This window comes from Dipodomys merriami, unplaced genomic scaffold (assembly GCF_024711535.1).
Source record: "Dipodomys merriami isolate MVZ:Mamm:240054 unplaced genomic scaffold, mDipMer1.0.p SCAF_71, whole genome shotgun sequence".
In the NCBI taxonomy this organism is placed as follows: domain Eukaryota; kingdom Metazoa; phylum Chordata; class Mammalia; order Rodentia; family Heteromyidae; genus Dipodomys; species Dipodomys merriami.
Genome location: NW_027206302.1, coordinates 5,994,526 through 6,008,969, shown reverse-complemented (window position 1 = coordinate 6,008,969; position 14,444 = coordinate 5,994,526). Strand labels below are relative to the sequence as shown.

Below are 14,444 nucleotides of genomic sequence, written 5' to 3'. Positions count from 1 at the left end.
CTCTCTGGTGGTCCAAACCAACTAGAAGTGCTAGTGTAAAGTCCCAGGGAACCAGCAGCAAGGATTTGGGCTCTTGAAGCTGGAATCTGGTTAGGATAAACATTGTAAAGCTATAGAGCAAACACTCTCCTCTGAGCCAGAAGACAATCATTTTGATCTAATGATGGAAATACTGGAGAGGGATCCAAATTAAACAATACCTGAAAACAAATATCCTTTTTTTTTTTTTTTTTTTTTTTTTGTCGGCCGTGGGGCTTGAACTCTGGGCCTGGGCGCTGTCCCTCAGCTCTTCAGCTCAAGGCGAGCGCTCTACCACTTGAGCTACAGCGCCACTTCCGGTTTTCTGGTGGTTTATTGGAGATAGGAGTCTCACGGTCTCTCCTGCCCGGGCTGGCTTTGAACCGCGATCCTCAGATCTCAGCCTCCTGAGTAGCTAGGATTACAGGCGTGAGCCACCAGCGCCCGGCACAAATATCCTTTTTAGCCGTACTTCCTTATTTATCCCTAGAATAAGTTATATGCGTAATTTATTTAACTCCAGTGTTTACTCAGCAGCTTATTCATATGTATATAAAGTGTTATACATAACTATTGGGCATTTCGAACTTTTAATAAAAATGCTATTAAACACATTTGTAAATGGTTTATTTTTTTTCTGAATTATTTCCTTAGGGTAGCATTACCAGGTCAAAGTTATATATGCATTTATGGCTCTCTTCAAAGAACTGAGTCAAGTTTCACTGCCTTCAGCAGTGTGTGAGGTGGCTACCTCTTTATGCTGGCCTTGCCATATTTTTCCAGTTGTGTATGTGTGAAATGAAATCACTACAGGCCAACATCCATGTCTTTCCACTGGCATTGCCTACCTTGGTTTCCCTAGTGAATGCACAAGCTAGTTGCCAGGCTGATGGGGTTTTGTGTCAGTTACTCAGGGCTATGTATCCTTGAGATAGGACCCTAGGTTCCACTTTCCCTCCCCTTGTACTCGATTTTCAGAATTGTGAATCAGTCTTGAGTCTGTAAATCTCAGTACAATGGTTTTCAATACACACTGCCTCAATTATATTCTAAGAATCTTGACGTGGTATTCCAGAGGCCTGCTTTTTTAGGGCCTTTGCAATTAACATTAGTTTCTAAATAAGCACTGGGTTGTGTTAACTATTCCCTCTATAAGTTTCACTTAAACTAGTCATTTTTAAAGCTGATCTACTCTTCATTGTGCCAAAACTATAGCCTGCCCAGTCCTAAATCAGTTAGTCACAGAATCTGAAGTCAAGATTTATGAGGTCTTAAGGGCAAGAAACCTGTAATTGAGGATACTACTTCATACAAATCATAAGAGCACTGAAAGTGGCTCTAGTGAGAGCTTCATCCTGTTCAGGCAGCTAAAGGGAGAGGGTGTTCTGGTCCTCTCCCTGCATTGTGTTCATCTGAGCTTGGAAAAGAAAAACAATTGAACTCCCAGCAGTGAAACTGAAAAAAAAAAAAGATTGCACCTAGGAGGCCACACCAAACAGAGTAGAAGCCTATAAGCTTTGAGGACATGACTTCCTCAGTCAGGTTTCCCCAGCTCCAGGCTCACCCTGCAGTGCTCAGTTAATAGGTGTTGAATGTGTGAATGCTCAAGATTGTTCCTGATAACTGGGTTTAGGAATCTGGATCCAGTTAAGCCTGTAAGTTCCTTTTTTACAAAGTCAAGTATGTTTCCCTGTCTTTGAGAAGACAAACGATTCTGGAACGAGGCCTGAAGAGAAGATGCAGACTGGCAGAGGGAACAGGGTACAAACTGGGTCAACCCTGAGACCCAAGAGCAGTAACTGGACAACTCCATTACATAAACCACCACCTGCCACAGCTTAAAGCAGAAGGATTCTATGAAACTTCTGAGGATGTGGAGCTGCTCTGCCTTGGGTTCTGGGCAGTCACCTGCTAGCCCAGTACCCCAACACCACCTGTCTGGGCCCTGTGGAAGCATGGTGGCCCATCAAGAAGCACCCAACTGTTTTATTCTGGGAACCAGTGAGTGAACCCACACAATGCTATCCTCTACTGAGTTTTGAATGTCAGCCCCTCACATCAGCCACTGCTCCTTCTCCTTGATGAAGTGCTCCGCCCATCGGCGAGTCAGCTGCAGATACAGACTGGGTTGATGAGGCAGGTAGTCTAAATACAGGCGAGCTGGTGTCTTCTTTGGGACGGCCTTCTCAATCTGCGTGCCCTCGTGCCATTCATTGAAGGAGGTGATGGAAACAATCTCAGGCCTCACACTCAGGGCAGCCTGCAAGGCTGTCTCATAGTACTTCCCATTGACCCTGTTCCGTGTATTGTGGTTGTTCCAAGGCCTAATGCTGGTGTCGATATAGCCAGGCCCAACACTGGGAATGAACATGAGGTTGTTGGCATCACAAAAGTTCTTCACAGCTTTCCAGTTCTGATGGGAGGAGCCAAAGGAGAAACCATTGGAGGCAAAATAGGTGTACATGCCATCAAATCCTGCAGCCAGGATGTCGTGGGTGTGGCCCTCCTCCACCAACAGTGCTATGAAGACCCCATCATAGGGGGAGTTGCGAATCGAATGGGGCCCGTTAGGTGTTAGGAGGTGGGCCCAGGCCTCAGGAGACGTCAGGTATGAATCGTAGATATAAAAGAGTGGGAGGCTCTTGCCCATGCTGTTCTTGTAGCGGTAAAACGCACCATGAGAGCCATACCTGCAGGGCAGGGGGAAGGAGCCTGAGTTGAATGTGAGAAACCAGCACAGCTGTGAGATGGTTGGGATGGTTCTCCTCATGCACAGGCATCTTAGGATGCAGCAGCTAGTATCCACAGTTAGACTGACCTTCCTCTCCCAGCCGGGTCATCCCTAAACCTTACTTCTCCATGCTTAGCCAAGCCACCACCTTTTCCTCTGGACAGTGGCAATAGCCACTTAGCTGGTGTCTCTGCTTTCACTCTGGCCTTCCTATTTCTTCTCTTTAAAATATAACTCAAACTTAAACCAGGAGCTAAGAGTCCCCGCCTACTTGGTGTGATCCTACCCCTCTCCTTTCCTGTGACCACCTTCTCCATTCCCTTGTCTACCTTGTCTCTTCTTAGCCTTTTTTAGGCCTTTCCTTCTGCCAGCCTTCTGTATGAAACTTCTTCCTTCCCTAAGATCTTTTTAGATCTGAACCCTCTTCCAGGGCCTTATGCATACTAAAGCAAGCTGTGTGTGTGTGTTTAGCTTAACTGCATTTATTTCTCACAATTCTGGAATCTGGGCAGTTCAAAATCAACATGCCCAAGAGAGTTTTGGGTCAGGGCTCACTCTCTGACTAGCATATGATCACCAATTCACAAACTCACAAAAGAACAAGAACTTTTTTTTCTGTCTGTTGTGGGGCTTGAACTCTGGGCCTGGGTGCTGTCCCTCAGCTCTTCAGTTCAAGGCGAGCGCTCTACCACTTGAGCCACAGCACCACCTCTTTTTCTGGTGGTTTATTGAGAGATAAGTCTCATGGACTTTGCTGCTCAGGCTGGCTTTGAACTGCAATCCTCAGATCTCAGCCTCCCGAGTAGCTAGGATTACAAGTGTGAGCCACTAGTGCCCGTCTAAGAACTAAACTTTATTCATGTCATGTTGTCCCCTAGAGAGGTGTATGTGGGTCACACATTCTAAAGTAGGTTTAATGTATGTGTGTGTTCTGGTACTGTGGTTTGAATTCAGTGCCTTGCTCACTTGTTTTTTTACTCATGGCTGTTGCTCTTGAGCCATGCCTCCAGTCTGGCATTTTGCTGGTTAATTGGATGGAGTCTCACAGACTTTTCCTGCTTAAGCTGGCTTTGAACCATATATGATCTTCAATCTCAGCCTCCTGGGTAGCAAGGATTACAGATGTAAGCCACTGGTACCTAAACCTCAAGTAGTTTTGTCAGTATGGAGCTTCAACTCAGAGCCTGGGTGCTGTCCCTGAGCTCTTTTGCTCAAGGCTAGTACTCTAGCACTTTGAGCCACAGCTCTACTTCCAGTTCTAGTGGTTAATTAGAAGAGTCTCATGGACTTTCCTGACCTGACTGGCTTTGAACTTTGATCCTCAGATCTCAGCTTCCTGGGTACCTAGGATTACAGGCATGAGCCACCAGTGCCCAACTCTCGAGTAGTTTTTTTTTTTTTTGTCAGTTGTGGGGCTTGAACTCTGGGCCTTGGCACTGTCCCTGAGCTCTTCAGCTCAAGGTGAATGCTCTACCACTTGAGCCACAGCACCACTTCTGGTTTTCTGATGGTTAGCTGGAGCTAAGAATCACAGACTTTCCTGCCTGGGGTGGCTTTGAACAGAGATCCTCAGATCTCAGCCTCCTGAGTAGCTAGGATTATAGGCGTGAGATACCATCACCTAGCTTGAATAGTTTCTTGAGGGCTGAAGAGTAACGGTAGCACAGCATACACACAAGGAGAGAGGGAGGTTCTCTTTGGTAAACTCTTGACTTAAAACTGCTTTATTTCTTACATTTCTTAGTATGGGCCACTATTTTGTTTTCCCTCTGTAATTTTTCTTGGCTTCCCTGTACCTCTAACACACTAGAATGTAAACACTGAAATCAGAAACTTTCCTAGTTGTGTCCATTACTGTATAACTGACAGTACTTAGGTACACATAAACATTTAGATTTTGGGGCTGGGAAGGTGGCTCAGTGGTAGGGTGCTTGCCTTGCATGGGTTCAATTCCTCAGCACCACATAAACAGAAAAGGCTGGAAGTGGTGCTGTGGCTCAAGTGGTAGAGTGTTATCCTTGAGCTGAAGAGCTGAGGGACAGTGCCCGGGCCCAGAGTTCAGGCCACATGACCAACAAAATAATAAATAAATAATTTTAAAAATTACATTTTTTTTTTGGAGGCAGGGGGCAGTTGCCTGTAAAATTAGCCACTATCCAGGAGGTACAGACCAAGAAGATCATGGTTTGAAGCCTGCCCAGCAGAAAAGTAGTTATGTTCTATCTCAGCAGCAAAAGCTAGGCATGGTGGCACATATTTGTCATCTCAACTACAGCAAGAAGTGTAAACAGGATCAGGGTTCGAGCCAGCCTGGGCAAAAAATAAGACCCTATCTCAAAAATAAAGAAAAAGGGTGGAGGTATGACTCATGGAGCTAGTAAAGGTAAAAGCATCTGGATCAAACCTCAGTTCTGCCAATAAAACAAACAAAAAAATTTCCTGACTACTCAGTGGTAGAGAACTGGAGGATCATGGTTCATACATAGCCCAGGCAGCAAAGTCCATTACGCTCCATCTCCAAAATAACCAGCAAAAAGCTGGGCTGGGACATGGCTGAAGTGGTAGATTGCCAGCTATGAGCAAGAAAGCAAGAAAGAGCATAAGGTCCTGAGTTCAAACCTCAGTACTAGAAAGTAAAAAGAAAAAAAAAGATTTTATGAATGATACTGTGCAAGCACTGAAAGAATCACATGTGTGTATTAGATAACTCAAAGCTTATGAAGCTTGCCTCTTACCAGACTGCAGAACTGGAGTTGACATTCAGATTGTCTGACTCTTAAGTCCAGCACCTTCTTCCTCTAAAACAACTATGGGGCAGGGAGGGGGGGACACTTGTGTGGTTCAAGTGGTAGAGCAACTACCTAGCAAGTCCAAGGCCCTGAGTTCAACTTCAGTGCCACCAAAACAAAAACATTGTGTGAGTGAGTCTCTTACTTGATTGTCAACCTACTCCTACCTTGATTCCCAGCAACACCCAGCCCCTGGAGCAGCCTTACGTGTCAATGATGTACTTGATGTTGTCATGTACAGTGATGTCATCCCGGCCCTTGTAGGGTTGGATGTGGAAGGCCACCTGTGACAAACAGAGCAGTTACTGGTCAGTGAATATATGTCCACGGGTCCTTCGGTGGGCTACTGCAGGGTAGCCAACAACTCCCCCTCTGTGCCAGCTCCAGTGAGTGGCACTTGCTGCCTGAAACCACTGGAAGCAGTGGATAGAGCAATGGACGGGAAGGTGCTATGTCTGTTCAGTGTGGGTTCAGGGATGAGGAGTGGGCTTTTCTGTGTCCTTCCTACTTCACCACAGCAGTATCCAATTGGTATGTCTAGGGAAAATGGCCTCATGTTAGCTCATGTCCTTCCACCTGAAGGTGACCCTTCCTGCTTTGCACCTGGTCCAACACTGCTTCCAGAGTTCAGTCTAAATTCAGTCTGCAGGCTTATTGGGCTCTTGCTTAGTTAGCCCTTATTCAGGGACAGGGTCTGTAACCTACATTAAGTTTTCTCAGAATTCAAGAAAGTAAATTGTATAGACCTTCTCTTAATACCACACTCAATGTTTAGCTATTCCTGGACAGCTGCTAAGAGCTCCCCTAGAGGCACTGTGGGTAAAGGGCAATCTTCACAGAAAACAGATGACCTTTTCTTAGAAACTCACCTGGATGTTGTGCTGATGGGCAGTGTCCAGAATGGCAGGTACCAGGTCATCTGAGGGCTCCCCGTTATCATCAGCCATGCCAGGCGGGTACCAGGAGAGGACCAAGACGCCTGAGACAGGACAGAGGCCTGGTAGGAAATACAGTGTGCCCCTCCCCCAAACCAACTCTAGCTGCAAAATAATTCCTGAAAATCTTGGGCCAGGTTCATCCTAGGCACATCACATCCCAAGAGTTTCAAGTTCTGGAGCTGTCCTCACCAGAGGTGCTGAAATTGCTGCCAAAGGAGCAGTAGCATGCCACACCAGCAGGAAGCCCAAGTCTGTAGTGCATCCGCTGCAAGTGGCATAACAAGCAGGAGTGAGCAGGTGGCCACCAACACCACTATCTCCCTAGAAGAGGCACCCACCTGGGGTCCACATGGATGAGAGCCCTGCTTAGAGGTCAACTTGCTTTCTACAGGATACAGCATTTTTGCCTTGATTATCCATCTGCCCCTCTGTACTGTAAACGTAGACAGTTCCCCTAGACCCCTAGTTTATGTCTTTGTAAGACTCCCCACCCACCTCTTTGTAGTTCCCTTATCTTTTTACTTTCTGTGTTCTTTCTTCTCCCTCTCCCCCTCACATCCTTTAGACAAAGTCCTGTTATGTAGCACAGGCTGGCCCCAATGGTGATCCTTCTGCTTCAGCCTCTCAAGAGCTAGAGTTATAGGCATGTGTTGTCAGGCCAGGCTACTGTCATTCCATTTTCCTCCTACTTACAAGCTATCACCAACATACTGACTGTACTGTAAAATCCAGCAGAATTCAGTGACAAAATCTGAACCAAGCCTCCAATGTGGGAAGATCCCAGGCAGGGCCCCGTCTTCGAGTTAGGCAGTTGATGAAAACTGTCTCTGCCCAGCAACATGGGCAAACTTTCTTCTCTGCAGTCAGCAGAAACAGGAATAGCTACTGCTTTCTTCTGCACCTGGACTCCATGACTCCATGCCCCTGAGGGGTTTCCTAGGCCTTGCTTACCTGGAACTTGGAAGTCCAGTAGATATGAGTCTGCCTCCCTCTCTTTGCTGTCCCTACCTAGGACAGATCTGGCGCGCACCCAGCAGCTCTGCCCTGTAGCAGGGCCCTGGAGCTGTTGGGTCAGGACAGGCAAAGGGAACACTAGAAGGAAAGGGCAGTGCCAAGTAGTGGGCCCAGGATGAGAGCGGGAGGGATAAGAAATCAGGCTGGTGGAGAGTGGTGCCCGTGAGGGGACTGCCGGGGTTGGGGGGGGGGGGGTCGGAGGGCCTCACCGATGGCCGCTTCCTTGAGCTGGGTCATGTGCTCTCGCAGCACGTCGGGGTCCCGGGAGCTGTAAGGCCCCAGCTCCGGGTAGAAGCTGGAGCCCAAGTCGTCCGGGGGGCTGTGGCGGCCGCGGGGGTAGCTGGCCGAGATCTTGGGGTCCCAGTGCGGCACCATGACGTGGTCCCAGTGGATGTAGTGGCCCTCGCGTCGCGGGCTGCCATACCACGAGTAGTAGAAGGCGTGCAGGTCTGAGTAGACGCTCAGACTCCGCCCGGGGGCGGGCTCGGCCTCGGCGGGGCCAGGCCCGGACGAGCTGCGGGGGTCCGCAGTGCGGGGCGCCGGCGGGGGCGGCGGCGGGGCAGCGGGGGCGGCCGGGGCGCGGGCGGCGAGGGCAGGCGCCCCCTCCGGGTGCCGCTCAAAGGGCGCCAGCTCCGGGCCCGGGCCCAGGGCCGGGAGCCCATCGGGGGCCTTGAGCGTGCGCAGGCCCATGAGCGTGCCGAAGGCGAAGAGCAGCACCAGGAACAGCGCGATGCAGGCGCGGCGCCGCCGCCGGGCCATGGCGGCCTCTGCGGTCCGGTTCCCGCTACCTGCCCGCCTGCTGGTCGGTCCCGCTACCTGCCCGCCCGCCGCGCCATGGCCGCCCGCCCGGGTCCCCCCGCGCCAGGCTCCCCTCGTCCCACGGAGACGGCGACGCCGCGCACCGTGGGCGGCTCCCGGCCTCTTCCCGCAGTGCGGGCGGGCCCCGCACACAGAGAATGCAGGCGGTGCAGACCAAGTGGCGCGAGCCGAGGGGGGACTGGACTGGAGCAGACCAAGTCCAGCTCGCCGAGCCGCGCGCCTCGGGACCAGGGGAGCAGCAGACTCGGGCGCGCGGCGTCCCGCGCGATCTCCGGCCCGGGCTGCCGGGTGAAGGAGAGGGGCGCGGCGCTGGGGGCGCTGGGGGCGCTGAGGGCGGGATGGGGAAGGGAAGGAAAGGAAGCGGGGTCTGCGACTCTCCTAGAACCGCCCCTCACGGCAGCCGCCTGGCGAAGGCGCGTCGACGCCCCCGCGGGCATCCGCACCGGCTGGGGTCGGGAAAGAAGGTGCCAGTCTGTGACTAGCCAGGCTGCAGGCACGCACCAGGCCTGGGCCAGGGCACGAAGGGCCCCTGTGTCCCTCCTTATAGGGGGAGACCTGCGTGGCACGGCTGTTTGCACAGCCCTGACAAAAGATCCTGCGGTCAACCTGGGTCTTCATTACTTGTTAGTCAGCTACTGCTCCAGAACGGGGTCTGGGCACCCCACTCCCAGGGCCGTTGGCTGAGCGAATACTACCTAATACAAACTGACCAGTCAAATTGAATGGTATCAACTCAGGAAGTAAGAAATCCAACAGTAGGGCAGTGGGTAGATTTGTCTAAGCAATGCCCTTAGAAACTGAGATGTCCCCACCATTGACTTCACACTAAATCCAGCTCCCCTTAGATCACAAATGGCTGCCTCAGCAGCAGTTCTTTTTCCCCAAGGAGATTCATATCTCTTTTCCAGAAGTCCTAGGCAAACACCTTGAGTTAAGCCTGTAATCCTAGCTACTTGAGAAGTAGACATTAGAGTATTTTGTTCTCAAATCAGCACTAGTACAAAAGAAGTTTAAGAAACTCCAGCTCCAAGGTGATGTGGTATAGTCCCCTAAAATGAAAATAAATCCCTTGGAATTGTGGGGATTAAAATTTTTTATCATCATCATTATTATTATTATTTGTCAGTCATGGGGCCTGAACTCTGGGCCTGGGCACTGTCTCTCAGCTCTTCAGCTCAACGCTAACGCTCTACCACTTGAGCCATAGCGCTTGTGGGGATTTTGATGAAGGGATAAAGCCCCTTTATGTTTAGTAACATATAAATAAAGAAATAATGCCAGTCTCTGTGGTGTCTTCATTCTCAGGTTTTCAGAAATGAAATACAGCTCTGTTTTTCCCTTTGAATTAATTTCATGATCAGTTCAATTAGAAACAGTGAAAACAGGGGCTGGGAAGGTGGCTCAGTGGTAGAGTGCTTGCCTTGCATGCATCAGGCCCTGGGTTAGATTCCTCAGCACCACATAAGCAGAAAAAGCCAGAAGTGGTGCTATGTCTCAAGTGGTAGGTAGAGTGCTAGCCTTGAGCTGAAGAACTGAGGGACAGTGCCCAGCCCCAGAGTTCAGACCCCATGACTGGACCCAAAAAAAAAAAAAAAGAAATAAGAAAATTTAATAAGGGGCAGCAAAAGGACAGAACTAACAAGCCTAAGGTGATACCCTGAGTTAAACCCCTATTGCTATGTAGCTTAGGCCACCCTTGCTTGAGCTCTCCTGCTTCAGCCTCCTAAGTGCTGAGATTACAAGCATGTACCACCAATCTCTCTTGATTTACTTTTCTTTTTTTGAGCCAAGTTCTCATGTATATCTCAAGTTGGCCTGGAACTTGCTATGTAGCCCAGGCTGACCTTAAATTTGTACCTGGATTTAAGAATATCTTAATTCAGGTTCTAGAACAGGGCAATGCTTACTCTGTAAAATAGACTAAGTGCACTAATAGGCTGAGCAGAATAAATGGGTTTTTATAAACAGAAAGGCTGGGAAAGGCAGAAATAAAAGAATAAAAAGTAGATTTGTCAGGCTGGGAAGGTGGCTCAGTGGTAGAGCGCTTGCCTTGCATGCATGAGGCCCTGGGTTCGATTCCTCAGCACCACATAAGCAAAAAAGAAAAAAGAAAAAAAAGCCAGAAGTGGCACTGTGGCTCAAGTGGTAGAGCGCTAGCCTTGAGCTGAAGAGCTGAGGGACAGTGCCCAGGCCCAGAGTTCAGGCCCCATGACTGGACCCAAAAAAAAAGTAGATTTGTCAAACTGAGTGCTGGTGACTCACGCTTGTAATCCTAGCTACTCAGGAGGCTGAGATCTGAGGATCGCAGTTCAAAGCCAGCCTGGGCAGGAAAATCTGTGAGACTCTTATATCCAATTAACCATCAGAAAACCGAATTGGCACTATGGCTCAAGTGGTAAGCACTCACCTTGAGCTGAAGAGCTCAGGAATAGCACCCAGGCCCAGAGTTCAAGCCTTTCGACTGACCAAAAAAAAAAAAAAAAAAAAAAATTGTCATCTAAAAGTTACTTTCCTTGGAAGGCAGAGGTGGGGAGACAGCAATGGGTAAATGACTAGTTACCACAATCAGATTGTTTTCGTTACTTATTTATTTTGATAACATCAATTTAAATTTGTCTATTTTTCTAATACTGGTATTTTAGAAGTTCAAATTAATAGTTTCAAATTAGTAACATAGACCTTTAGCATAAATTATTTAACTTTTTGTCCTGGTCTATTGAAATTCAGTGGCGCTTAGTTTAAACCGATAGCCTTGCTAGGCATAGCGGTGCAGCCTGTAGTCCCAACACTCAGGAGGATCATGAATTTAAAAGGCCAGTCTGTGCTATATAGTAAAGCCTTGTTTCAAAAAGATATATCAAAACAATGGCCTATTTATTTTTCCTGAAGCTGGTGATTAATCTCAGGGTAAAGGCAAGCACTTTACCACTCAGCTATATTCCTAGCCACTATTATTTTTTTTAGTCAGCATTTTTCTAGGTAGCCCAGGCTGATTTTAAACTGGCAATCTGCCTCAGCTTCTCAAGTGCTGGGACTACAAATAGATTTCACCATGCTGATCTCTGTTTTTGGCAAGCAATTCCCCTGACCTGAGAGAGAGAGTTTTAAGGCATGCATGAGGACAGACAGAGATGTAGTCTGAATGTCTTTGTGTATAAAGTGATATGCTGGCCAGCATAGGATAAGTCTAAGCTGGCTTGTTGTGCATGCAACCTAGCTGTATTTGTTGTCCTAACAAATGACTATAAACTTGGCAACTGAAAACAGTCCAGAAAATTTTTACATAGTTTTGTAGTAATATCAAGAGCATGTTGGAGCAAGAACTGTCTTTAGAATTCTACTTCCTGCAGCAATTTCTTGAAATCAAGGCAGACTGATGGAATGTGACCCAGGGCCTCCAACTATGACCCATGACCTCTGCTACACTCTCTCTAACAGAATTTTTCAGCTGCAAATAAGAAAAGAAACACCCAACCATGGCCTATGATGGTGTTTCCCAAACTTTAATGGGCATATTATTCCCTGGAAGATTTTAAAACATCATCAATTTATTTTCTCATAATTTTCATGTAAGATTTTAGCTAAATCCTCTACTCAAGGCTTCACAAGTAGAGGCTAAATTTTAAATTTTAATAGAAAGCTTGAAAGATTAGGCCAAAGAATATTCCCAGGAAGTAGAGGGGAAACTGTGAAGATGGAATTTGCAAGAAAAAAATGAAAAAGTTAAAAGATCGACTCTAGAGTTTAATATGAGTGTGTGTGTGTGTGTGTGTGTGTGTGTGTGTGTGTGTGTGTGTGTGTGTGTGTGTGTGTGTGACAGTACCAGGGTTTGAACCCAGAGCCTCATGTGTTTGCTAGTCTGTCTTGCTTAATTAACACTGGCAGTCTACTACCTCAGCCATGCCTCCAGTCCAGCATTATTCGGGATAGTTGGAGATGGAGTCTCGTAGACTTTTCTGCTTGGGCTGGCTTCAAACTGTGATCCTCCATGACATACCTTTCAGAATGATATGCCTGTTTGGTGTTCTGTAAACCTCCTTCACCTAGATAACCCTCTATGTCTCCAAGTTGGAGAAGCTTTCTGCTATTACTTTATTTCATAGTTTCTCAAAGTCCTCCATTTGTACCTCTTCTCCTTCATCTATACCAATGATTTGCAGATTTGATATTTCTTTAATTATTTTCTTTCTTTCTTTCTTTCTTTCTTTCTTTCTTTCTTTCTTTCTTTCTCTTTCTTTCTTTCTTTCCTTCTTTCTTTCTTTCTTTCTTTCTTTCTTTCTTTCTTTCTTTCTTTCTTTCTTTCTTTCTTTCTTTCTTTCTTTCTTTCTTTCTTTATTTGTTCTTTCTTTCTTGCTTTCATGTTAATCCTGGGACTTGAACTCATGGTCTGCCTGGGCACTGTCCCTGATCTTTGACCATTTGATTAAATACCTCTAATTTATCTTCAAATCCCAATATCCTATTTTCAACTTTCTCTGATCTATTAGCTTCCCCCTCCCCCTTTTTTTTTTTTGCCTGAACTCAGGGCCTGAGCACTGTCTCTAAGCCTCTCTGTGCTCAAGGCTAGCACTTTACCATTTGAGTCACAGTGCCACTTCCGGCTTTTTCTGTGTATGTGGTACTGAGGAATTGAACCCAGGGCTTCATGCATGCTAGGCAAGCACTCTACCACTAAGCCACATTCCCAGCCCCTTAGCTTTCCTTTTGATTGAGTTTTAGCTAGGTTTTTTCATTTTTTAGCTAGGCTTTAAAAAGAAAAAAAAAACTTTTTTTATTGGGGCTATTGAGTTCTTCATTTGAAGGATTTCAATTTTGTTTTTTCAGTTTTGTTCTGTTTTGTTTTGTTTGGTAAGTTGTGGGGCCTGAACTCTGGACCTGAACACTTTCCCTCAGTTCTTCAACTCAAGGCTAGCGCTCTAACACTTGAGCCACAGTACCACTTCCAGCTTTTTCTGCATATGTAGTGCTGATGAATCGAACTCAGGGCCTTGTGTATGCAAGGCAAGCACTCTGCTACTGAGCCATCTTCCCAGCCCCTTTTCAGTATTTCTATATATTCATTGCATTCCTCTTTAATATCCTGAAATGTTTTCTTTATTTCATTCAGCTGTTTGGTTTGTCAAATCGTTTATATCTTCTTTGAATATGCTCAGCTGCTTGTACATTTCCCCCTTAATTTATCACTTTTGTCACATTGTTTTTCTGAATTCATTGTTTGAATGTCCTTCCTCTTCACTCTCATGTAAGTCCTTTATTATGGAATTGTTGGCTTTGGGAAGAGACATGTTGCCTTGTTCATTCATGAATCTAGTGATTTTCCTCTGGGATTTTTATATCTAAAACCAAATTATAGAGAATATTTCAAACTCCTGTGTCTTTTTTTTTTTTGTCGGCCGTGGGGCTTGAACTCCTGTGTCTTTTTAACAGGTAATTTCTCTGGGTCAGTGGCTGAGTTGTGTTGCATTTTCCTTTTACTAGATTGAAGAGGTGTGTCTAAGTTGTCAAATAATCAATTTCTCTCTCATGGTTACTCACTCTTTCCCATCTGCCCTCACCCAAGCAGTTCCACAGTGCTATGAAATAAATCTAGGGTCTCAAGAGTGCTAGGTAAGTGTTGCACTACTGAGCTACATGCTCCACCTCCCCCCTCTTTTGTCTTTACTTTACAGTAGTCTTACTATGGAATAGTGACATATGATTTTCTTTGCCACCATGTTTAGCATCCATTAAATATTGAAAATGTCCAGCCTCCTTTCCTCCATTCTCAAAGCTGCCTTCAGTATCCTGAATTGGCTACCTGCACATATTTTCAGTAGGGGAATGCTGTGATGGACATGGTGATGTGTAGGTTCTGGATTCCTTGTTAATTCCATTTCACAGCAGAAATTAATGTTATGGGTCTTTGGCTCAGTTAGAAATGATCAACCTTCGCCAGGCACTGGGGGCTCATGCCTGTAATCCTAGCTACTCAGGAGGCTGAGATCTGAGGATCGTGGTTCAAAGCCAATCTGGGCAGGAAAGTCCGTGAGATTTTATCTCAATAAATCACTCGAAAACTGGAAGTGGCGCTGTGGCTCAAGTGGTAGAGCGCTCACCTTGAGCTGAAGAGCTGAGGGACAGCCCCCAAGCCCAGAG

General features: G+C 46.9%; 1 protein-coding gene across 1 annotated transcript; it reads right to left on the bottom strand.

The window, feature by feature from the left end:
• Positions 1–220: 220 nt before the first annotated feature.
• Maneal (mannosidase endo-alpha like) lies at positions 221–8,329 on the bottom strand. Its single transcript, XM_070008721.1, has 4 exons — positions 7,700–8,329; positions 6,408–6,517; positions 5,746–5,822; positions 221–2,708 (listed from the first exon to the last, which is right to left on the bottom strand). The coding sequence occupies exons 1-4, from the start codon at positions 8,247–8,249 to the stop codon at positions 2,072–2,074; spliced, it is 1,374 nt and encodes a 457-aa protein (XP_069864822.1). The 5' UTR covers positions 8,250–8,329; the 3' UTR covers positions 221–2,071.
• Between the last annotated feature and the right edge of the window lie 6,115 nt (positions 8,330–14,444).